The sequence below is a fragment of the Ailuropoda melanoleuca genome, chromosome 16 (assembly GCF_002007445.2).
Source record: "Ailuropoda melanoleuca isolate Jingjing chromosome 16, ASM200744v2, whole genome shotgun sequence".
Taxonomy (NCBI): Eukaryota; Metazoa; Chordata; class Mammalia; order Carnivora; family Ursidae; genus Ailuropoda; species Ailuropoda melanoleuca.
In genome coordinates this window covers 18,909,835-18,936,384 of record NC_048233.1, presented here as the reverse complement: position 1 = coordinate 18,936,384, position 26,550 = coordinate 18,909,835, and the positions used below count along the sequence as shown (strand labels likewise).

The window sequence follows — 26,550 nt, the reverse complement described above, 5'->3', positions numbered from 1 at the left end:
AACTTCTCATTTGGCAGATGAGGAAACTCAGGTCCAAAGTGGGCAAATTACTGGCTCAAATTCACAATGTTTATTAGTGACAAACTTCAAAATGAGAATTCTTCCAGGCCCCTGGATTCTAAATTCTTGTCTCACATCAAACTTACTCTCATTATTGCGGAAGAAAGGTTTCTTCCATTACCATATCTAAAGCTGTCTACAGTGTTCCTGCTGAATGTCCAGAATCAAAACAGCCGTGTGGAACAAACCAACTCAGGATAATCCCTGGGGAGCATGTTCTATTCCATAAAGCCAATTATTTTATATTACTAAAAGTAAGTTAAATTTATCATCTAGGACAATCTTGAAGCATAAATTAATGCATACATGTTTTAGAAAGGATGTGTTGACAGTTATTTAAAAATTTAAGATCCTTTTTATCAAATATGTCAGAATTTTTATACTCAAATGGGATTTTGCTTTCCAAAAGTCATGTTGGGATGCAAGAGTTTTTCCCAGGGATGTTGCCATTTCTTTGGCTGCTTCCAATAGCAAAGCTACTCTTAAAGGTTAAATCTTTGACATTGTTGGGAATATTCTGAAAAATATGGAAAGCAATTTCAAAAGAGGAGTTTTAGAATGCTATAGACGATAACATTTCTGCCATGCAGTTGTAGTCTTTTAAGGCAACTGCTTTCAAGGGCTAGTACTCATGCAATGAATATATTATCTTTCATTTGTTTAAACATATTTAATCACTTATTGTGTGGATATACTTTAAATGTGGACCTCAAAACTTTGCCATTGTTGTTTATGTGCTTGATTTTGGCTTAGAGACAGCATGATGTTGTTGAAAGAATATTATACTTTAAAGAGATATTGACCTTTCTAAACTCAGTTTTCTTTAAATGAGGATAACAAAACTTACCTCATAAAGATGCTTTGAGGATACAAGTGAGATAATGAAAGTTACGGTGTTTTGTGAATTGCAAAATACAAAGAACTTTGTCCATCTACCATTAGGGTCATAGGGACAGTTAAAGACAGGGCTTCTACTCTCTCCAGAATCTTCTTGCAATTCCTGTTTATAACTAACATCCTTAATCTACATTGCTGATTGCTAGCAAGGCAATGCTACCACACTCAGTTAAGTCTACATTGCTGTGATAACTTCCAGAAGCAATAGTATATAAATTTTGCAGTCACTAATTGTCTTGGACTTTTTAGATGGTAAAAAGTATAACTGATATTCACTTAAGAGCAGGAGAAACCAGGTTAGTGAGGGTGATGGAGATTGGACTATGGAGACAAGACAGATAGGTAAGCATGGAAGGAAGCCCAGGAAGAAAGCTGGAGAGCAAGCAGTAAAAAAGCAGCAGATGAACTAACAGAAGCTAGATCATTAGATCAGGAGCATTGGCCTTTGAGCCATAGGCAGAGTTTGGACAGTCAGGCAGTACAGTCAGGGTGGTAGGCCTGGCACACAGTAGTGGCTCAATAATTTATTCAAACAGGCAATATATAGTTGGGTGGAAGAATGAACACAGCTGTCTCTGGGAACTCACATTCAGAGGTAGAGTGATAGTAAGGACTCTTGAAAGGAAAAGACAGGGTAGTTCCTTCAAGATCCAGCTTTGTATTAAGATTGACAGATCCTGGAAACTAAGACAACTAATCATCCATCCTATTTGAGATGGCATAGGTCTGAAAACATCAATAAATATTCTCTTGACCAACTGCAAAGAGCTAAAGAGAGCTGTCGTGTGGTTCACCAGGTAGAGGAATAGCATTCTCTCCTGAAACAAACAATAGAGACTACAAAAAGTAGCATGGAGACCTTCCAGTTATCCGAGTGTTCAAAGAAAAACAAAATTGTTTATGAATAGCATATGTCTTTTGTGCCAGGCAAGTACTAATCACTTCCACGTATATCATCTTGCTTAAATTTTACAAAATTTTATAAGGTAGTTATTATTCCTATTTTCAAAATGGAAAAATTTGAGGTTTGATTAGATTAAAAGACCTATACAATGTCACTTCACTAATGATGGGCAGAGGCAAGGTTCAAGGACTATGTTTTACATTGTCAGGTTGCCCTATACAGGAAGATGCAGATTTAATATTTTTAATAATTTCTCTTAGATAACCAAATTCAAAGGAGATGACAGATTTTGGTGATAATAATAGCTCCCATGTCAAAGTACTCTCAGCTATTCCACAATAAAACTACAATTCCTTTCTCATAGTTATGATGTTTACAATCAAATCATCTTATTTTGAAACTCTATCAATAATTAATTTGATTAAACAAGCCAACCTCCTCAGATTACTTAATGAGTGAACCTACCCTTGGTAGGAGACAGTTAGTCCTGCCACATCAGAATTTTCACAGCCCAGTGCAAACAGGGAAAGGAATAGGAGGTACCCAAGAACAGATGATCCCAAGTAGAGTTTAGCAGCTCCATACACACTGATTCTGAACTTTTTCATAACGATCCCCCCAGAGAATATTCCAAGGGCCACTGCAGGTATGTTGATAAGCCCTAAGGAACAACAACAAAAACAACAAACAGCAACAATATATTTATATATATACATACATATATATGTATGTATATATATGTATATATATATAAAATTTTGTGAATCTCTAAAAGAAATCTGAGTGTACTGACATAAACTTTCTAAGAGATTATACAAAACTATATAATAGTTTCTGGCAAGTTATTAGACTGGCTGGTCATTTTAATTTATAGAAATATTCATTCACTATTATCTACTGACATATCAAGAGATTTTGATCGGTGTCTAGGTTATAGATGAATGATAACACAACTAAGAGTCTCAGAAGTCTGCCTCACACAATGTCAAGCACAGAATTTAAAATTAATAAACACTGAATTAATCAATGAGTCAATGTCTTTCTGGTCTAATCCTAGGATTAACAGGTACAATGAAAGGGCAACTAGGTGACAGGTGATGTTCTTCAAGTTTGTGCATAAAACAATAATAGACACATGGAATTCAGGGAACAAAAACACAGTTTTTGTTCTTTTTTTCTGGCCCAAACAAAATTTATTTTTATTTAGACTCTTAGTTGCTTAGTTTGGTATCCTTCCTTACAATCACAACAACAAAATAACAATAACAAAACAATGTATTATTTGACTATTTTTATATTTACTATTTGCTTATAATGTACCAGCCATTCAGATAAGCATTTGATATATCTCTCATATTTATCCTTCACCACAACTCTAGTAGATAGCCATATTGCTATTTTCACTTCAGACAGCAATTTATTCATGGTCATGGTTAGTAAGTGTTAAAACCAGAGCTGACAATACAGAGTCTGATGTCAAATCCCATGCTTTCAATCACTACATTATACTGTCTCTCCTTCAATGGATTTGGGACACAGGATTCTTGATAAATAGATGTGCAATCTCACTAGTAATCAAATAAATGTGGTTTTAGAACAATACTAGGAAGAGATCTAACAAAGTGGTTGAGAGCTTGGACTCTGGACACCTAACTGCCTGGTTTTGATCTCAGTTCCACACGTGAATAGCTGTGTAACGGCAGGTGATTCTCTGAGCTTCTATAAACCTGTCTCCTTACCTATAATATGGAACAAAAATAGTGCTGAGGTAACATGAAAAGTTCCTAGCACAATATATGGCACAAAAATATCGTTCAATTAAGTTGTTACTAGCATTTTAATCTATCAGATTCACAAACATGAAAATATTGGGATGGATGGGTGGAGTGGAACATGTCTGTGTTAGAAAAGGTGGGGAAAGAGGCTCTTTGGTGACTTCTTGGTTAGATTTTAAATTGGTAAATGTTAAAATTAAAACTAGATCACATTAGAAATCAACCCACCTTGAAGGGGGCAAGAACACAAAATTGGTGAAATAAAAAAAAAAGAGAGCTAAACTGAGGTTTGTAGCTGTAACAAGTGGCAGAGATGAATGTACCCTGGGCCCCTAAAGAGCCAAATCTCAACTAAGAGGAACCAGATTATTATTTATTTTTAAAAAGAGAGAATATAATGGAAAATAATATAACAAACATGGTTTCTCATGACCTGAGTTCATAAATGCTAATATTTTCTCCCTATTTTTCTGATTTTTAAATATGGAGATATATAAAACAGATTCCTTCTCTGTTCCAGATTCCATCTTCCTTCTCAAGAGCTAAGCTTTGCCATGGATTTGGTGTGTGTCATTTGAGTCCCTATTTCTACATACACATATTCATAGTACTTGACTGAATCTCCCTCTCATAGACCTAAGACTTACACAAAAGGGGCAGAGTCCTATTCTCTCTTTCAAGTCTATCTCCCAAAAGCAGTTTATAAAAAACACATCTACTGAAAACGAGACTCTAAATTGAAACCTTGAGAGAATGTACTTAGAATTTCATTTATTTTGCAAAATACCAATCCAAACCTGGGACATAAGGAGTCAGAGCATAAAGGATATCCTTTGATACCCTTCGTAGCTTCATGCTATGTGGGTTTCCACTAAACTATCCCCACCCTGATCTGGCCGAGAAGAGCCTGAGATGATTCTAAGGGCGTTGCTCCCTCAGTACAGAATGTTAAAAATCAAGAATATCCTCTCCTGACTGACCTCCTCTTAGAGGCCTGTGTTCTCATGAAACTTCCAGAAAGTTTCACGTGTTCTCTTGGCTCTAGTCCTTTCTGTACAAGATATCTGCTTCGGATGATACACGTCCTTTCAAAACACCACCCTAGTTCCCACATTTTCATATTGTAACACCTCTTTATCATTTTGCTTTTGATTTAGGTATTAACACCTTCTTCTAGAGGATTTTCTTCTGACTCCAAGATAAGGTTTGTTCTCCCAGAGTTCTCTGGGCTTCTCCTAATTAGAAACTTATTGCAATCTCCACCAGCCATATGGTGCCTCCAGGGACATCTCTAGCATCAGGGTGCATGAGTTGGTCATCAGAAGCCCCTTTCCTCCCTCTGCCTCTGGCCCTTGCACAGGGTCCCATAGGCAGCAGTCTTGGTCCTTGTCACAATTATGTGTTAGCTTATCTGGTTTCCACCCCTCACCCTCCAATCTCACCTTCAAGGCAAAAACTGTGCTCACCATCATATCCTGTGCTCCTTGCAGTTTTCCATAAAAATGTGCTAAATGACTAAACTTTAGTTTATCCACATATAACATTTCTCCTGGATATTTTACTTTCCTATTTCAGAATAAATGAATTATAACACGATTCCGTAAAACAGAAGTAGTACATTTCAAATATACTGTCAGCTTGATTCTCCCCTTCAAATTCCCTAGGATCTGTAAGCTATTTATGCTGGGCCAAGCTGAGTTGATAGCAGATTTCCTGAACATCAAATAAGATGTGCTGCTTGCCTCTGAGAGCTTCTCTTCTCTCATCTTAAGCATTTTTAAGTCATCTAATGAAGTAGAAATTTCACTGTGACTTCTTCATTACGCACTTTTTTTCACTCACACCATAAAATGTGCTGGTCTTAAAACGTTTACCATCTAAATACTACAAATGGAAATACTAGTTGTAATTTACACCAGCAGCCACAATTTGTTTCAATTTATGTATTTCTTTTGAATTTAATGTATTTACTCAAATAACAGGAAAGCTAGGAGAAATTTAAGAAAAAATATGTGTTGTTACTTCTGTATACTCATTCAAGCTGAAGACCTTATTCTTTGTTACTGTTCTATACAGGAATTATGAAACTTGTGTAAAATATTTTAAGATGGACAGTTCAATTACAGTATAATTTGGGAATTCTGATTCCCATACAAACGTATGATAGCCTTCGCCATTAACATGAAATAATAAGCTATAATAATAATTGTACTTTGGGATGTTTTAGAGCTTTTCTCCCAGCAAAGTAAAATTCTGTAATATATAACGGACCTTCGCAATATTATGCTAATGTTAGAAGATATAAATATTAAAATTTGAATTTTACAGAGAGATAAATGCAAGGAAAAATTTATGGGACTTTTCACATTCATGTAGCCAACTGGGTGTAGACAAAGAAGTAAAATTAGTCATCTTTCTTCAGTATAATAAAAGAATTTTCTGCCTCACAAACTAATATTGTTTTCCATTTTCTCACAAATTTTTAATATAATTTGACTTAATTCTAGAACACATCATAACACATATTTAATTTGCTATGCTTGCTTAGCCACAAGAAATTAGTATTTTCTATTATAAGCAACTTACCCCAAAGAATTATCATAACTTTTCCTTATTTGTCTGTGTAACATCTACAAGAATGAAGAATGATAATCATTGTTGTCAATGAGAGTCAATGTCAATGTATCATGTCTACTAGGTATTGTTTTATTTAATAAAAAAAAAACTCCAAGAAATTAAGAAAAATGACTAAATAATTGCAATTTGTGTATTAAGAAGGAAAGCAAAACATAAGTTCATTTTCACATAGGAGAAGCTTTTAAAAAAAAGGAGAAAAATTAAGTTATCTATCTAAACTTCTTCCAGTGGAAATTGCAATGAGGGGAAAAAAAAAACCCACACACTAGAAAAAGCAAAATCATTTTGCCATATGCCTCCTACTCTCTGAATCTGAAACATTTTTGTTGCTTATTTTTCTTTAATTTTCTTTGCAAAATTAAGGTAGTTAACATGAGAAAACATTATTTCTAAACTTTAGAAATACGGCCAACATAGCAAAACATGTACCACAAAAATAAATCATCATTGTAACAACTGGCCGTTGAACACAAGGAAAATTTCTGTTTAGTCTTTCTGCCATGTCATGTCAAATGCCTTCTGTGAGAGCAGAGGGGAAATGTGCTTTCTTTGTGCTTCTCACTTATTTTATCACAGAAAGGATGACTCTTTGTAGCCTCTCCCAACCCACCCCCCAAAAAATGAAGGAGAAAAGAGAGAGAAATATGATAAAAGAAGAGAAAGAAGTGAGAGAACAGTATTTGTTGAATGACAGCTATATATATTTACGATGCATTTTATAGATCTTATTTAATCTCTATTTCAACCTATTGATGCATTTATTTTCACTATTCTAAAGATAATCAAAGTAAGTATTATGGATATTGACTCATTTTCCCACTTACCCCTACTCTGCTTTTTTTCCATACTTAACTAATGTGAAACCAAGATGCATTCAAAAAAGAATCCTAGCTATAATGATTAAAATCATTAGACACTAATACTTATCTCTCACAAAAGTACTTGAATTATACATAGACACGACATGATAAAAACTATGAGGAATTGGAATTTCAGGCAAACCTTGATAGATGAGTCAAAAAATTCTGATGATGAGCTTGGATCTCAGGGACCATCTGAGTGTGCAGAGAATTATGGTTAAAAGAAATCAATTGCCCACAACTTAAAAAAGAATTATTAGATTCTCCTTGTCAGTTTTCCAAAAATAATTATATCCAGAGAGTACATAAAACTCAGGGGAAATAATTTTATTCCTGGCTACATCATAATATATGTATGCAATTAGGCAGGCCATCGAATCTCTCAGAATTTCAAGTTCTTTCATCTGTGCTAATTTTTCTTAAAAATAATTTTATAGGCAAAAGTATTTCATTTATTTTCTACCTAATAAAGGAATGAGATTACATATAATCTCATTTTCTATTATAAATATCTTTCCCCAAACAATGCTTTTAATTTTCTTTATGAAATAAATGTTTTTAATTGGAAGCCAGAAATGTATTTATCATTCTAGTGACACCAAAATCAAATGCCCTCAAACTCTAAGTGCCATGCACATATTGAATAATAAGAAATAAACATACACTTAAAGATGCGTCACTTGCAAATCATGGGGAAAAGATGGCATTTTCATTTTGATAAATGAACCTTGACCTTCTTGACATTATACCAAAAATAAATAAATAAATAAATTGAAATCTATTATAACCAGGGGCACCTGGGTGGCTCAGTCAGTTAAGCATCTGCCTTCCACTTGGGTCATGATCCCAGGGTCCTGGGATCAAGCCTCGCATCCAGCTTAGCTGGGAATCTGTTTCTCCCTCTCCTTTTGCCCCTCCCTCCCACTTGTGCTCTTTCTCAAATAAATAAATAAAATCTTTAAAAAAAAATCCACTATCTGAAATGTATCATAACCTAAACGTGAAAGTTAAAACACTTAGGCTACTAGTAGAAATATTAGGAAAACATTTTCGTGGCCTTAGGATTTGACAATGATTTCTTAAAACAGGTTTAAAATAGTGCTAATGAGAAAGAAAAAGACTGGAAAATTGACTTGATTAAAAATAAGCAGCTCACTATTAGGAGAGTGAAAAGAAGAACTGAAAGTCTGTGAGAAAATAGTTATAACACATATATTCAATAAAGAACTCGTATCAAGAAAAAAAAATACCTACCCCTACAAATCAATAAGAAAAAGACTGACAGCTCAAGAGAAAAAGGCAAACAATTTGAACATAACTGACAAAAGAGAATGTTGAAATGGCCAACAAGCCTGCAAAAAAGTGCTCAACATCATTAGTTATCAGTTAAATGCAAATAAACTATAATAAGATATCACCATACCCCATAAGAATAGTTACAATGAGAAAGACTGACAATACTAAGTATGATAGGGATGTGGGAGCAACTGGAACATTCTTATACTTCTAGTGTGAGTATAAATTTACACAACCCTATTGTAAATGTTTTGGTTATATTTACTGGATCTAAACATACATACTTCCTATGACCCAGCAGTTCTGATCCAAGATACAGCCAAGAAAAACTGCTGTGTATACACCCACCAAAATACATATAAAATGGTCATGCAGTGTTATTTATAATAGTCAAAAGCAGAAAACAACCCAAATGCCCACCAACAATAAAATGAATAAACTGTGGTATATTCATGTGATAGGATATGACACAGCAATGAAAAAGATCAAACTGTTATACACAACATGAATGAATCTCATAGATTTCGCTTTGATTGAAATAAGCTAGACACCAAAGAGTACACAGCATTCTATTCCATTTGTATAAAGTTCAAAAACCAGCAAGGCTGATCTATGATGACAGAGTACAGGATAATTATTAGCTCTGGGAAAGCGTATGGAGTGGGAGGAGGTTTGAGGGAGCCCTCTGTGGTTCTGAAATGAACTCCATATTCTAGCTGATAGTTACTACCTAGATTTTTGTGTAAACATTTATCCAGCGGAGCTACACATTTAGGGGCTGGAGAGTTAACTACTGCTTGTAAGTTATAGCTCAATAAACACAAAGGAGATTTTGAAATAAAATGAAAAGAATATCTCCTAAGGTTTTAGTTCTCTTCCGTTCTTGTTAAAGTCAGTATAAAGCACTGATGGGCATGGAGAGGGTTTTGGGGGGAATAAAATGTAAAATGTTTCTTCAGGTCAACCATTAAATCATACAATTAACTTAATTTGAACCAATTAATGTTAAAGTAAAAGCTGAGTGGTATAGTTTTAATATTTATAATTTAGCAGAATAGTCTGAAGAGTCAATTAAATTAGCATCTGCTAAGTGCCCGTTATCCAGGATTGTTACAGGACAATTCCATATTCTGAAATAAGTTCAGAGGCTTCTTTCAGAGATAGATACATAGAACGATTTTAAAATATTTTATGAAGAAGAAATGTCTTTAAATCTTTGGAGTTTCCTACCATTAAGGAATATGTCCAAAGGAATAAAATATATTTATGTCTTGAAACAGAAGCATTAAATGATGTTCTCATGGACTAAGGGAGCTAATCCAGGTTTTAAAAGTATCCAATTACTTGAAGCACCATGTTCATGTACCTACACATTCTGGCTCCTCTTCATTCATTTCTTCATACTTTTCTTTGTCCTTTAGCAGCTTTCTCATTGTTGACTGATCTGCTAAGCTAGAAACATAGCCCCTTTGAATAACCTGGATGCCAGGACTCAGAAAAGTCCTTTAACTCTGAGCAAAAACAAACCTTGTTTTGCAATGAACACCTTTTAACCTCTCTGAATACTCACTTTTTATAATCCTAGAAACTCTTCAGGTAAAATGGCCGCTGTTAGGAAGTTTTGGCTTCACTTGAAAGACACATACCCAGCATCACAATCTCCTAATAAAATGCATGTTCGATTTATGTAATAGTCTCAAGGTCACTCATTTACAGTTGTGAACAATCCTTGCTACAAAGTTGTACCACAGACAACCTCAGTATTTTAACTGGATATTTTTCACTCTGCTAGATTTTTTTTCACTCACTTTTTGACTTCATATCTAAAATGCCATAAATCACCTTTAGTCAAAGCGTAAAAACAGCTCTCTCTAAAACGCCTAACGGTTAACGAGACGTATCTGATAGTGCCTAGGAGCAAGCGTGAAGGACAGGTGAGCATACCGATAACAAGGTTGGCCTTAGAGGATGACTGCCCATACTGCTGCTCGATGTACTTGGGTTTATAGGTCACCATTCCAAACAAAGAATTGAACTGAACTGTACTGGCGCACAAATATAACAAGTACAATGGATTTCCAAAGAGATTCTTCAGTGATGGGAGAAAATCTATAAGGCAAAAGTAACATGGAGTAATTAAAGATAGTGTTACACTTGGCAGAAGACAGACTTGGCACCACGGCATTGCCGGCCGAGTCCCACTGCCACAGTTATTAGGAGCAGTTATGGCATGGTGCACATACACACTATGAAATGAAGCATTGGCACAAGTCAAGGCTGAGATCTGTCGGGTTCATGTCTAGACACAGGCACTCACTTCTACAGGCATATAATTCAGATTACAGTTAGAGGTGTCAGACAGGAACACGTTCCTGCCAATGATATGGGTAGAAGGAAAGAGGGACAAGAATACTCCCTCCTTACAGAGCTCAAAGTCATTGGCAGGACATCAAGAACTTCAGTTTTCTAGTCTCTCCTCTTCAAACTTGCATCATGGTCATGGAGAAAGAAACATGAATGTTATCTCCATTTATTTTAATGAACTTTAGGGTAAGAAATGAGCTTTGGCATTCTCCCTTCTTCCTATTATTCAGCTGAAGAGTTTGAAATGTGAAGATTTCCTATAAATCTTGCTTGCTGGGCCCAACTGTGGGGGACCAGTCTTTCTCATGGCCATTCTTTTTCTACATGGAAGGAATTCATGTTAGTATTCTGGCCTTGTACCCCACACCACACTCACTCCTTTGATCAATGGTGGGAACATGCACTGACACATTTGTCAAATGACTGAATCTCATCTGTTAAAAAGCCACAGGCTCTGAAGATTCACTCTTTTCTGTCCATCCACACTGATGGGAAGCAACAATCCCAGATAGGGGCCACTGCCAGGTCTAACCTGAGTGGTGTAAGGGTGGGAATGTCAGCAAGAAGGTTACCAAAACTTTGGGTCATGTTTTGAATCCACTCTCCAGTAATAAAGCTGACTTTGTAATCTTCAATTCTGCTTCCTTTATAGTTTCTCAATGTTTCTGAACAAATGATGGGGAGAGAGGGGTATTATTTACAGATTCCCTACAAAGTCTCAACAGGAAAACTGAAAGTGCTTCAGAATCATGGAGAATCTGGCTCACCTCTTGCCATTTCCATTATTTTTGACTTTTCTCCAAGAGGCGTTTGGTAGTCTGTATGACCATCCATGATAAACTTGGATTTCTCAGAGGAGGAATTGGAATCCTCTCTCCTTCGGGGTCTCGGCAGACTCTTTGGTAAACACCAGAAAGGCAGAGCTGCAAGAAGACTTACAATTCCTGCTATTAGGTAACCCAGCCACCAGGCTCCTACCCACTGGGGATCCTTTGGAGTAATGGTTACATGATCTGAAAGACAGAGAGGATGCCTAATAGCACATACAGCAAAGCCAGTGAGTTGAAATAAGCCTCTTTAAAAAATAAAAAAAAATCCTATCATTAGCTCTATCACATCATAAAAATACCTAATAATTCATGCATGATAACTTTCTAGTCTGATATGATCATCATCTTGCTTTTTGAAGGAAACATGGTGCTTTTTTTGGGGAACATGATGCATTTCTTCATTTCTTCCTTAGATTTAAAATGTAGAGTCTAAGTCCTGGTGAAGGGGGTCTTACTCTACCCTGGGGTTCTACCGAGGGTCCCCCTGGCCCATGACAGGAAGCAAGAACCCTGTGAGGGAAAATTATGGGGACTCCAAGCCTTCCTCTGGCTCCCCAACATCAGCACCACTTGCATCTCGTCCACATATTGAACATCTAAGATTCTTTTCAAAGAAAGAGTTATATCCTACACATTCTGGTCCCAATCTAGTCTAAAACACTCAGAATGTTATTCACTAAATGATGGGTAGTAATACTTCAGAGCTATTCTAGGTCTGAAGCAAGATTTGTATGTGTAAATAAAATGTCAATATCTTATTCATCATCAAAACTTTATTTTTGACCCCATTTCTTACTTGATGAAAAGGTAAGTAGTGATGAAGTTTTTTTGAACTAAATCAAGTGTCTTTTCTTTCCTATATAAGAACCCATAAAACTTATGATAGAATACCTCCACCGTCCTCTGTGAGAACAATGAAATAAATACATGTTCTTTGACAACTAGGCTCAATTGCCACATTATACTTAGTAAAACGTTCACACTGGCTCATCACTGTATCTTCATTGCTTCCCCTTAACAGTTTCCCACTGTACCACTCATCACACCTACACTTCCTTAGCTGTATCAATCTCCATGACTGGATTTTAAAACCCCAGGAAGTCGAGGTGCTCAACTACCATTTTGTCCACCATTTTGTGGTAGAATAGCACCTGGGATAGAATAGATGCAAAATTAATGAGGTTAACAAATAAATAAATGAAGGAATAAATACCATTTTTGGAATGCATTTAATTTTAACACACAAAGACTTCAAAATGCAGTTTCAGAATTTTTAAAAATGAAACTTTTCTTGTTTCTAGATGCTTTCTTAAACTTCTTAAAAAAGAAAGAAAAGTAATGTGCATATCTAGAAGGTACATCTCGCAAGGAAAGGAGCACATTAATAGCTACAGAAAGATGAGGTCCCCCATTAATTCCCTCCACAAGCACTCTCCTAAAGAGTAAAGTAGGCTCACTCTCATATGCCTCCACCTGAAAAAGATTTGTACAGTAATGAACATATTTTGGTTGCCAGAAGACTTTCAATTCTTGATCTTCCTGGCAAGTCTAGAAAATACAGTATCAATTGATGTGTCTGTCATGTTGTTCCACCTGAACCAACAAGAGCCAACAAGAAGCCACAGTTTCTAGTCTTAACTATGCTGGAATGCATGTGAAGTGGCCAACCAGAAGTGAAAAGGGATACACCTGAATAACGAACCATGGGTCATCCAGTTCTAACCACTGCCTATTTTTCATATTCCATTTATTAATGCATGTGGTGAATGTATCAATGACAGATTTTCAGCGGATTATTTTCATTTTATGAAAGATTACCATCCTGTCACTTTATAAAAAGGGAATTTGATATTTTCTACACCATCCCCATTAAAAAAAAAACAAACAAACTGCAGTGACTAAGATAAATAAATAAATAAAAATAAACTTCCTTACCCAGGTTTACAAAGCCAATGTCAACATACAGTTTGGCACATAATGAGCCTAGCAGGAAACCAAAGATGGGTCCTATAATTGCAACCGTCTGCACACACCCTGTACCAAAAAAAAAAAAAAAAAAGAAAGAAAAAATTGTCATTTCTCTGCTTTTGTAAATTAATAAAATTTTAAACAAGAAATAGGAGTGAGATCCAATTAGTAGCTGAAAATATTTCATCAACTCTTCATTTAAGTGTGCTTAATTTGTCAATTTTTCAACCTTATTGAATCAGGAAATAAGTCCTTTTCAGTTTTGGAAGAAGAATGAACACTTGGAAGGCGTTAATTACCTCTTAGCAAGGAAATAACACCAACATTCTGAGGAAGATAACTTCCCCCAAATGAAGCAAACTTTACTCGTTAGGATTAGATTTCCCTACTGATAAAAAAAAAAATCAGAATCATACCATTTTGACAGTCCTTCAAAACTTTTTCTAGTTGGTTAAGCATAAGAGTCATTTTGACATTAAAATTGATTTCTTCCACCTTAGTGCAAAAGTGCATGCATTCAGAGTCTGTGGGACCATCTGTGAGAGTGGTAGCTATGCAGATTCCTGAACACAGCCAGCCAAAGAGCTAGACCTGGGCGTGCAGAGAGGTGCTCTTTAGAATAATCATGACTAGCCTGGGCAGCGTCAACAGGAAACAGGAGCAGATTGCTTAAACAACACCGCTTCTGGTTACCAGAAAGGTAGCTCTTCCCTGTAAAGTATGTCCCATCTGCCTTTCATTTCGTCACAGAGCTTGATGCATACATATCGCTGGCAGATTAACTTAAATTAAGAGGAGGAGTAAATGGCAGTTACCAGATCCTTTCCGGAAGAGAAGAGGGGGTGAAGAGAGAGAGCAGGAAGGGGACACCCTGACACCCACACGCATCTCTCGGCTTGCTACCTTTCCTCTAGTCCCGAGTGACTGCCTGGCACACGTGAGAGAACTTCTGTTCCAGGTCCTGATTTACACTGCACTTTTCCGTTAGAGCAGGTAACTGTTTCTAATCACAGCCTTCCTGACTGTAATGAGAGCCCTCTGGAGTTCTGCACACATGGCCAGGGCAGAACAATACTGTGGAGCTAGTCACAGCCCCTCTCAGTGAATTTCAATCTTGTCCTTATAGGCCAGGCCCTCAAAAAATCAGAACCCCAAGAAATCAAGACTGATGTGTGAAATGGAGAAAAATTTAGTTTCCAAGACATAAGAGGCACTCAATAAATGCTGCTTAGATGCATTTGGCGTTGGAGTTTGAGTTTGCTGTAGTGTGTGTGTGTGTGTGTGTGTGTGTGTGATTTTAGCTGCTGGTCTATCTATGGGCAAATATTCCAGACTAGGGTTAGCCTCAGGCCTTGCTCTCATCCTTCCTGTGTTTTTATCCATTCATACCTGCTATTGAGAACTCAGAATTCCTTGCCTATCCCTCATAGGAAGAAAATGCTTTAAATAGGGCTTAAAGATGGGAAATAGTTTCTAGGGCTCTGGAAACAAAATAAAAAATAAATATAAATGACGCCTAAATGCTTCAGTAGTACAATTAATTCAGTAAAAAGAACCTATGAATTCTGAAGTCCATGAAGATATTTGCACAATCATGGCATACATCATGGCTGTTGATCTTCCAGTTATTTCCTTTTAGTCTGATGTTCTTTCCCTAATGCGATTGGGCCTTCTAATTCCAAGTTTCTTCATCATCAAAATCCTCAGTGTGGCCCTCAGAAACATGTGAACTCAATAAAGGAAATGGATCTGAAGGATAAAAACTTCCATGCCCTATTTAGTTTGGAATGGAGTTGAGAAAACCAGGTACCCTGCTTCCCAAGAAGATGAATGAAGTAGGCATTACCAATATAGAAAGCAGAATTGTCTTCACTGGCAAAATCATCAAGATAGGCGATGCCTAGAGGTTGAATAGGAGTTTCCCCAATTCCACGAAGAAGGTTCCCAAGGAAAACATAAACCCACATGGAAGAGCTGGCATCCATTTCACATTCTTGAAAGGAGAGCAAACAAGAGGAATGAAATTAGATCAGTATCAAAGTTAAATATTTATTCTGCATTTCTACAAGCTGTCCTAAAATTGGACTAGGATGTAAAAGTGAAATTTGCAATAGACATAATTTGATAGGAGTCAGAGCAAGTTTGGAAAATATTTTGGCTTCAATGTTTTAGGCAATGTAAATCCCCTAGAGATTTTGACCAAGGAACTCTTTTGATTCTTCTTTCTGATACATTGTTTCTTATTTTCTCTTCTCTTTTTTATTCTATATTTACACTGAAATTTTGAATTCCTGTGCTCCAATAACATTAAATATCCTGCCTGTGACAAAACACAAAATTTTGAATGAAGACTTCTCTTCCCTTAATCTTTAAACATTTCTATTTTTCAACAGAAATCACTTGTAATTTTACTGCTGACCAAGTTTTATCTGAGATTCAAAATTTTTTATGGTTGATACTTCACTTTGGGGAGCATCACAATTGTTTGACAGTGAATAACCACTTTTAGAGCTCAAGTTTAGGAAACTAATTTCACATAAAAATTTAAAACCCTATGCTTTAGTAGTATAACTATTCCAACAAAAATAACTTTTCGGCAGTATTCTTAGAATGAAATTCAAAGCTAACAATTTTTAAATGCTTTTATAGAAGTCATGTCTTGATATAATCATGTGAAGCTGGAGAATTAACTCCCATATCACAAGTGAAATACACTTTGAAGAGTCTAATCACTTTAATAAAAGTGACACTATTTTCTATCTCCGACAATCCACCACTTCTGAGTGCTCCCTCTCTGTGAGGCACTGGGCTAAGTGGCTGGCAGGCATTTTAAAAATTAAATTCTCCTAATAATTCTATGAGGTAGGAGTTATTTCCACTTATTAGTAGCCCTTTATGTAAAATTTGAAAGTAAAATATGGGTTATTTAGAACTGAGGTGAATTCTTTTGTGCAGATGAGTCAGACTGTGTGACAGACAAGACTACTGGGGAGTCGTGTTGCTTCTAACTCTGCCTCTTCTGAAAATGTAGCCAAGTGACCAAGCGTTTTTTATTTATCTTCTGTGGATTTCCATTCCACTCCATCAAATATAATGTGAATTCCTTTTCAAAAAAAAAATGATTCTGGTGATGGGTAGTAGGGAGGGCACGTATTGCATGGTGCACTGGGTGTTATACGCAACTAATGAAGCATCAAACTTTACATCGGAATCTGGGGATGTACTGTATGGTGATTAACACAATATAATAAAATAAAATTAAAAAAAAATGATTCTAATGGCTCTTCTACCCCTAACGTGTGTGATCCCAAGAAGCCTGTTGGTAGGGAAGTCTTATAGATAGGAGAAGACATCTTAGATCTATGCTTTCCAGCGTAGTAACCACACACCACCTGTGGCTACTGAAATGTAAATTAATTAAAGTTACAGAAAATTAAAAATTCAGGTCCTCAGTCACAGTAGCTATAACACAGTAGTCAACAGTCACATGTGGCTAATAGCTGCTGTATTGGACAGCATAGATATAGAACAGAGAGTTCTGCTGGACAGCTCTACTCTCCAGTGTTGTGGGGGAAACGAGAGTTGTACATGGAGCATTTTTGAGAAGAGCCCTATATTTACCTCACTATCATTTTTAGGATGAATTTTGTGCTCACTATGTCTGATGTCCACATAGGTCTATGAGGGAGCAGGACCTCATTTAAAAGAAAGAAGAAGATTGAGTTGTGAGTCTTTTACTGTATATCTGTCTAATAACTTGTCTCTTTACATTAAAAACATCTTAATTCCTGCCTCTAAACCCTGTTTCTCTTCTTAACATTAAAGGTTTAAATATTTCCTAATTAGTTGTATTGCTATTTATATTTTTAGTGATTATCAAAAACAAAACAAAACAAAATACCTTCAATGACTGTACACCATGTAGAGATAAAAGTCCAAACTCTCCTCTTACACTCTCCTCTTCTTCAGAAGAGGAGTGCTTCAGAAAAGGGTGCTTTTCTGCTTTTTTCATATAGCAGGATGGGATAAACTTTTTACAAGATTACATCTTCCCTACCTCCTCCTCTCATATTTCTAGATTTCTTTAATCTTCTGGCCTTCCCTTCATTCAAATAACCAGACCTCAAGTGTTCACTGCTCAGGAAAAAGACCTCTCAAAAGAAAGTACTGATAAGGAAACTAGGGGAAATAAAAGGTTTTATGCTATAGATAAAAGAGAAGCTTCCACACTACCTATACAGAAATCAATCTGGAGGCTAGGAGCAGGGAGTGAGGTGGGAGTGGTGAAGAGGAAGTGCAGAGCATGTCAATGCTGAAGGGTAGTGGAGAGAGGGCATTTGAGATCCTGCTTCTGTAGCATCCTAGAAACATGGCGGACACCTGTGGGGAGATGTGTGGACTCCATGAGCAGGGGGAATCTATGCCACCGTGGCCAGGCAGAGCCCAGGAAAGTAACAAGACCCAAGAGATGAGACGGCTGTCCACTGTGGCTAAACATCCCTGCTTTTGGCTCCTCAAAGGGTTTCCAGATGATTCCCATGTTCCCAAGGGTAGTTCATACAATGCATCGCTATGGTATATGTGTCAGCCATGTGGAACTCTAGACATTCTAACAAAAATCCCTGCACCCTGTCTTGTGTGGAAAATAAAACTATTTCCGAGCTTCCAAGACTGTCACCTCTACATCAAAGACAGCTGCTGTGCTGAAAAGAACATAAAGGTAGATATAGAAGAGCCCTAAAGTGACATGTGTGACCAAACACTGTGGTCAGAGGGATTTTAAATATTTAAGTTGACCAGGGACTGATAACACCAAGAGGCCCCTCCCACAACTACCCCCTTTGCTACTATGTAAGCTCCCTAGAATGTAAGCAACCCGTGGGGGAAAAGGGTGAAAGTTACGGACAAACTGAGATTAAATTTTTGTCATTCTGATGAAAAGGAGCTGGAAACAGATTCTCAATTGAGATCTGAGCAATGGACTGAGATTTGTATGTGCCAAGCTAGTTTTATCCTGATTTGACTGCCCACCTTATTTGGAACCACTGTGAGCTTTTCTTAGTCACTGGCAATTAGTGCCTCTTTCCATAAGATTTGAATCTCTGCTTATTCTCTTAGGATCTCATCATATACTGCCTTATATTCTAGGAATTTTTATGGCATTATAATATCTCAATTTAAGTAGTAAAGCTTTTGACAGAAAAAAAATCACAGAAATTTTTGTCCATCCTAAAGCACATATAAAGTCTTTTTAAAAAGGCTTTCTTAGTGAAGTAAAAAAAAATCATCTTACCATCATTTCTTTTGGATTGTGATTTTTCTATAACCGAGTGAGGTAATTGATTGTCTGACTCCAAGGAACATGGAGAGAGGCTGAGAGTGGAATTAGAGAAAGGAGAATACTTTTCATATCTGTACCTGTACAAAAAGAATGTTTTCTTTACTACAGACTCATTTAACATCATGTTAAAAATATTATATGGACACACTACATGATTCATTAGGGCACCTGTTTGAGTTTGCAGCTACCCCTGAATCTGAATCACTAAAACCAAATCAGCATTTAACAGCAGGACCTAAAGAGATAGCGAGAAAGTCTGCCAGAAAGTCTGGTTCATTGGTATTCCACCATATCTGAACCAATTACCCGGTGTAGTAAAGTAACAGTAAGAATCATTTACAAAGGTTCATCTTAATGTAAAAATAATGACTTTAAATCACCTGCTCCCCTGAAGAAAAAATATCCAACACTTTATGAAATCATGATTATCTCTAAGTCAGCAGAAAATAAATAATTTAAAAACTATGGTCTTGCACATAGGTTTTGGAGTTGTAAATTTAGAACAACTGCATTGCTGATTCTAGAGAACTGATGATGACATGTGGGGCTTTGGGGTTTAAGTTTTTATTTAAATTCCAGTTAGTTAGCATACAGTGTAATATTAGTTTCAGGTGTACAATATAGTGATTCCACACTTCCCGTAACACCAGGTGCTCATCACATGTGCACTCCTTAATCCCCATCACCTATTTAACCTGTCCCCCCACCGACCTCCCTCTGGCAACCATCAGTTTGTTCTCTAGAGTTAAGAGTCTGTTTTTTGGCTTGTCTCCCTCCCCCTCCCCTTTGGTCATTTGTTTTCCTTCTTAAATTCCATGTGAGTGAAATCATATGGTATTTGTCTTTCTCTGACTGACTTATTTCACTTAACATACTACCCTCTAACTCCATCCATGTTGTTACAAATGACAAATTTCTTTTTGATGGCAGAGTAATTTTCCATTGTGTATATATAGCAAATCTTCCTTATCCATTCATCAGTCCATGGACACTTGAGCTGCTTGCATAATTTGGCTATTGGAAATAATGCTGCTATAAACATAGGGGTGCATGTATCGTTTTGAATCAGTATTTTTATATCCTTTGGGTAGATACCTAGTAGAGCAATTACTGGATCATAGGGTCATCCTATTTTTAACTTTTTGAGGAACCTCCATACTGTTTTTCACACAGTGGCTGCACCAGTTTGCATTCCCACTAACAGTGCAAGAGGGTTTGTCCTTTCTCCACATCCTCACCAACACCTGTTATTTCTTGTGTTTTTTATTTTAGCCATTCTTACAGGTGTGAGATGATATCTCATTGTAGTTTTAATTTGTATTTCCCCGATGGTTAGTGATGTTGAGCATCTTTTCATGCGTCTGTTGGCCATCTGTATGTATTCTTTGGAAAAATGTTTATTCATGTCTTCTTCTCATTTTTAAATTGCATTATTCATTTTTTGAGTGTTGAGTTTTATAAGTTCTTTATATATTTTGGATAATAATCTTTATCAGATGTCATTTGCAAATATCTTCTCCCATTCCATAGGTTGCCTTTTAGTTTTGTTGATTGTTTCCCTCACTGTGAAGAAGCTTTCTATTTTGCTGAAATCCCAATAGTTTATTTTTGCTTTTGTTTCCCTTGCTCCAGGAGACATATCTAGAAAGGAGATGGCTGATACCAAAGAGGTTACCACCTATGTTCTCCTATAGGATTTTTCTGGTTTCAGGTCTCACATTTAGGTCTTCCATCCATTTTATTTTTGTGTGTGGTGTAAGGAAGTGGTCCAGCTTCTTTCTTTTGCATGTTGCTATCCAGTTTTCCCAACACCATTTATTGAAGACACTGACTTTTTCCCACTGGATATTCTTTTCTGCTTTGTCAAAGATTAGTTGGCCGTATAGTTGTGGGTTCATTTCTGGATTTTCAATTCTGTTTCATTGATCTATGTGTCTATTTTTGTGCTGGTACCATACTATCTTGATCACTATAGCTTTGTAATATAACTTGAAGTCCAGAACTGTGATGCCTCCAGCTTTTCTTTTCTTTCTTTTCTTTTTCTTTTTCCTTTTTCTTTCTTTCTTTCTTCTTCTTTTTCTTCTTCTTCTTTTTTTTTTTTTTTACTATTTGGGGTCTTTTGTGGCCCCATACAAATTTTAGAATTGTTTATTCAAGCTCTGTGAAAATTGCTGGTGGTATTTTGGTAGGGATCGCATTAAATGTGTGGATTGCTTTGGGTAGGATAGACATTTTTAACAATATTTGTTCTTCCAATCTATGAGGATGGAATATCTTTCCAGTTCTTTGTGTCATCTTCAATTTCTTTCAACAGGGTTTTATAGTTTTTAGAGTATAGGTCTTTCACCTCTTTGGTTTGGTTTATTCCTAGGTATCTTACTGTTTTTGCTGCAATTGTACATGGGATTGATTCCTTAACTTCTCTTTCTGCTACTTCACCATTGGTGAACAGAAATGCAACAGATTTCTGTACATTGATTTTGTACCCTACCACTTTACTGAATTTGTTTATCAGTTCTAGCAGTATTTTTTGTGGAGTCTTTCAGGTTTTCTATATGGAGTATCATGTCGCCTCCAAATAGTGGAAGTTTGACTTCTTCCTTTATGATTTGCATGCCTTTTATTTTTGTTGTTGTTGTTGCCTGATTGCTGTGGCTAGGAGTCCCAGCACCATACTGAATAAAATTGGTGGGAAAGGATATCCCTGTCTTGTTCATCACCATAGAGGAAAAGCTCTCAGTTTTTCTCCACTGAGGATGATAGCTGTGGATTTTTCACAGATGGCCTTTATTATGTTGAGGTATGTTCCCTCTAAACCTACTTTGTTGAGAATTTTTATCATGAATGGATGTTGTACTTTGACAAATGTTTTTGGTTTTTTTGCATCTACTGAAATAATCGTATGGTTTTTATCCTTTCTTTTATTAACACGGTATTTCACACTGACTGATTTCTGAATATTGAACCACACTTGAAACCCAGAAATAAATACCACTTGATTGTGGTGAACGATTTTTTAAATGTATTGTTGGATTCAGTTTGCTAGTATTCTATTGAGAATTTTTGCATCCACGTTCATTAGGGATATTGGCTGGTAGTTCTCTGTTTTAGCCAAGTCTTTGTCTGGTTTTGATATCAGGGTAATGCTGGCCTAATAGAATGATTTTGGAAGTTTTCCTTCCTTTTCTATTTTTTGGAATAGTTTGAGAAGATAGGTATTAACTCTTCTTTAAATGTTCCTTAGAATTCCCCTGTGAAGCTATCTGGCCCTGGATTTTTGTTTGGAGGTTTTTGATTACTGATTCAGTATCTTAGCTGGTCATAGGTCTATTCAACTTTTCCATTTCTTCCTGTTTCAGTTTTTATAATTTATGTGTTTCTAGGAATTAATCTACTTCTAAGTTGTCCAATTTGTGGCATATAGTTTTTCATAATATTCTCTTGTAATTTTTTATATTTTTGTGGTGTTAGTTATTTCTCCTCTCTCCTTTATGATTTTTTGAAAGATTTTCTTTATTAGAGAAAGCACACAAGCGGGGGGAGAGGGAGAGAGAAGCACACTCCCCACTGGCCAGGGAGCCTGATCCAGGGCTCGATCCTCAGACCCTCAAATCATGACCTGAGCCAAAGGCAGACACTTAACCACTTAACCAACTGAGCCACACAGGCACCCCTCTCCTTTGTGATTTTATTTATTTGGGTCCTTTTTCTTGTCTTTTTTGAGAAGTCTGGCTAGAGGTATAGTAATATTAATTTTTTTCAAAGAACCAGCTCCTGGTTTCATTGATCTACTCTATTGTNTTTTTTTTTCTTTTTTTTTTTTTTTTTTTTTTTTTTTTAGTTTCTATATCATTTATTTCTACTCTTTATTATTTACCTCACTCTGCTGGGATTAGGCTTCATTTATTGTTTTTTCTAGCTCCTTTAGGTGTAAGGTTAGGTTGTTTGAGATTTTTCTTGCTTCTTGAGGTAGGCTTTATGGCTCTATACTGCCCTCTTAGAATAACTTTTGCTGCATCCCAAAAGCTTTGGACCATTGTGTTTTCATTTTCATTTGTCTTGGTGTATTTTTTTCATTTCTTTTTTGGTTTTCTGGTTGACCCATTCATTGTTTAGTAGCATGTCATTTAGCCTCCACGTATTTGTTGTCTTTCCAGATTTTTTCTTGTGGTTGACCTCTAGTTTCACAGTGTTGGGGTCAGAAAAGGTGCATGGTATGATTTCAATCTTTTTGTATTTGTTGAGGGCTGATTTGTGACCTATTATGTGATCTATTCTGAAGAATGTTCTATGTGCACTTGAAAAGAATGTGTATTCTGCTGTTTTAGAATCGAACGTTCTGAATATATTTGTTAAGTCCATCTGTTTAGTGTGTCATTCAAAGCCACTGTTTCTGTATTTATTTTCTGTTTAGATGATCTGTCCATTGATGTAAGTGGGGTATTAAAGTCCCCTATTATTGTATTATTATCAATTAGTTCCTTTATTTTGTTATTGTTTTATGTATTTGGGTGCTCCCAAGTTGAGTGCATAAATATTTACAATTGTTAGATCTTCTTGTTGGATTGTCCCCTTCATTATGAGATAGTACCTTTCCTTGTTTCTTGTTATAGTCTTTGTTTTTAAGCCTAGTTTGTCTGATATAAGTATTGCTACTCTGGCTTTCTTTTGACATCCATTTGCATGATAAATATTTCTCCATCCCTCACTTTCAATATGCAGGTGTCTATAGGTCTAAAATGAGTGTCTCAGAGGTAGCATATAGACGGATTTTTTAAAATACATTCTGACACCCTATGTCTTTTAATTGTTTAGTCCATTTACATTCAAAGTAATTATGGGTACACATGTATTTATTGCCATTTTATCACTTGTTTTATCATTGTTTCTGGAAATTTCTTTGATCCTTTCTTGTCTTTGTTACTTTTAGTCTCCTTTGTCCTAAAACAGTCCCTAAAATTTCTTGAAGAGCTGGTTTAAAGGTCATGAACTCCTTTAGTTCTTATTTATCAGGGAAACTCTTTATCTCACCTTCTATCCTGAATGGTGGCCTTGCTGGATAGAACTCTTGGCTGCAGATTTTTCCCATTCAGCACTTTGACTATATCATGCCACTCTCTTCTGGCTTGCCAAGTTTCTGTTGAGAAGTCTGCAACCAGCCTTAGGGGTTTTCCCTTGTAAGTTAAGGACTTATTTTGTCTTTCTACCTTTTTGTTTCTTCAACACTATATTTTGCAATTTAATTACAATAAATCTTGGTGTTGGCCTGCTTTTGTTGATTTTGGTGGGAGTTTTCTGTGCCTCCTAGATCTGGATGTCTGCTTCCTTCCCCAGATTAGGGAAGTTTTCAGCTATTATTTCCTCAAATAAATTTTCTGCCCCCTTTCCCTCTCTTCTTCTTCTGGGACTCCTATAATATGAATGTTATTATGTTTGATGGAGTCCCTGATTTCCCTAAGTGTATTCTGATGTTTCATGATCCTTCTTTATCTCTTTTGTTCAGCTTCATTATTTTCCATTGTCTTCTAGGTCACTAATCTGTTCCTCTGTTTCTTCCAGCCTGCTGTTCATTGCATCAAGTCTGTTTCCAGTTTTGTTTATGGTATTCTTCATCTATGATTCTTTTTTTCTTTTTAACTCTTTTATCTCTATGGTAAGGATCTCCCTGATCTCTTCTATTCTTCTCTCAAGTCCAATGAGTACCCGTATGGTTCTTTCTTTACATTCTCCGTCAGGCATGTTACTTATATCTTTTTCACTTAGATCTCTGGCTGTGGTCTTATCTTGTTCTTTCATTTGCAAATAAATGCCTCCATCTTTGCATTTTTTCTAAGTCTCTGCCTTCTTCTCTGTGTTAGAAAAGCCAGTTATCTTTCCTGTAAGTTATGGCCTCATAAATAAGAGATCAGGTAGTACCCACGGCCTGGTTTCAGGGAGTGTCTCAGGTGTGTGCTGCATGTGCTCTGCTGTTGTGTTTTATCTGAGCTATCCCTTAGTCCAGTCATCCTTAGAGACTCTCCTTACCTGTGGATAGTGTTTGGTCCCTGCCTTGGATGTGGTGAGTTTTAACTAGGTGTGCTCTGGTCTGCTTATGAAATGAGACTTGACACCACTTCCACCAGAACAGAGGCCCTGCAGAACTCTCTGCTTGGGAGATGTGGTGTGGGCAGGGGTTTGTGCTAGTCTTCTGGGGTAGGGGCCCACTGCACTGCAACTGAGGCAAGCCTGACTGAAAAGACCAGTCCTACCAGAGTGGGGCTTGATGAAAGCAAGTTAGGCAGCCAGTGTCTGCACTGTGTTGCTTCCTGCAGGTGGTTCTGTGTTTATGCTAAGGGGTGGTGGGGGTGGGGAATGGCCAGCCAACTTCTTTGTTTCAAAGAGGTATCTCTGTGAGTGCTGTCTCTGAGGGACATGCTCCAAGAAGAGCAAATAATGTCCCTGTTGTGTGCCCCAGGCATTCCTCAGATCACTATTTCCATGCTGTATGCCCCTGGATTGTTTGCTTGTCTTCTCTCCAGGAGGAGCACAGTACCCTCTGGGCTCTATCCCAGCGAAGCCTGCTGACATTTAAACCTCCAAACTTTATGCCCCACTGGTTACAAGAACTCATGTAGTTCAGCCCCTCTTATTTTGCAAGCCAATGGCTTTGGGGAAACTTCTCCTTGTGTATTCCCCTGTGTGCTTCTCCTTCTCTTGCCCTTCTCTGTGACAACACCTCCCACCCCTCTGCAGCATCTGCAATCTGATCTGTCTCTTCCCTAAACAAGGTCTCTACACTTCCCATCTTCTTCAATGTGACTCTTCTCTCCCTTTAGTTGTGGAGTTTGTTCTCAGTCTTCAGGTTGATTTCTGGAGTATTTAGGATGATTTGATAGTTATCTAGTTGTGTTCATGGGACAAGGCAAGCCTAGAGTCTTCCTACTTTGCCTCCATTTTCCTCTCCTTTGATATGTGGGGGTTTGAGCCATTTATCTGGAGGCCTTACTTTCCTCTACAGCTTATTGATCTGGCTCTAAGTATTTCTAATTCTACCCCTTTCCTCCGTGTGTAAGGTTACAATAACAGCTGGATAGAAGAGCCAAAGCTGAATGGTAGCACTGTGATAATTCTTTGTTCCTCAGCCACACTCCTACTTAAATTATCCTTCATGACCCAACTTCTCTGCTCCGCTGTACCCTCAAGGAAGAGGTACCTAATAAAAGGACATCACAACATCATCTTGATTCTCCTTTGGTTCAGGTACCATGTGACTAAAGACTAGTAATCAGAGTAATATTTATAAATATTAACAATCTATCCAGCCATGTAAGGAAGAGATATGTTGAATTACTAAAATATTCAGACTGATAGATGGGTCACCTTATATCAGTTTTGCATAACCTATACCTGAATGGTTCCATGAACCCCAAAGAAAAAGAACATTCTGTAGTATGTTAGTATTTAAGGGAAGAAGTTTATAGTTTCTGCTACATTTATCAAATGGTTCTCAGCAAAATAGTTTAAGAACCACTTAGTGAGGATAACTGTTTTTCAATACTTAGCTATACAGGAGAACATTTGGCATTAAAATCATGATAAACATAATTTTCTTTCTTTAATAATTCCAGAGATACCACAG

At 36.7% G+C, this 26,550-nt stretch overlaps 1 protein-coding gene across 1 annotated transcript in view; it reads right to left on the bottom strand.

Moving 5' to 3' along the window:
- Positions 1-26,550, bottom strand: part of SLCO1C1 (solute carrier organic anion transporter family member 1C1) — a 60,877-nt gene that overhangs the window by 12,302 nt on the left and 22,025 nt on the right. The window contains exons 8-13 of the mRNA XM_019807318.2: positions 18,885-19,009; positions 15,438-15,584; positions 13,559-13,657; positions 11,561-11,806; positions 10,374-10,538; positions 2,327-2,522 (exon numbers count right to left, since the gene is read on the bottom strand). Of these exons, the coding sequence (XP_019662877.1) occupies positions 2,327-2,522; positions 10,374-10,538; positions 11,561-11,806; positions 13,559-13,657; positions 15,438-15,584; positions 18,885-19,009 (978 nt within the window). The remainder of the gene's footprint in view (positions 1-2,326; positions 2,523-10,373; positions 10,539-11,560; positions 11,807-13,558; positions 13,658-15,437; positions 15,585-18,884; positions 19,010-26,550) is intronic.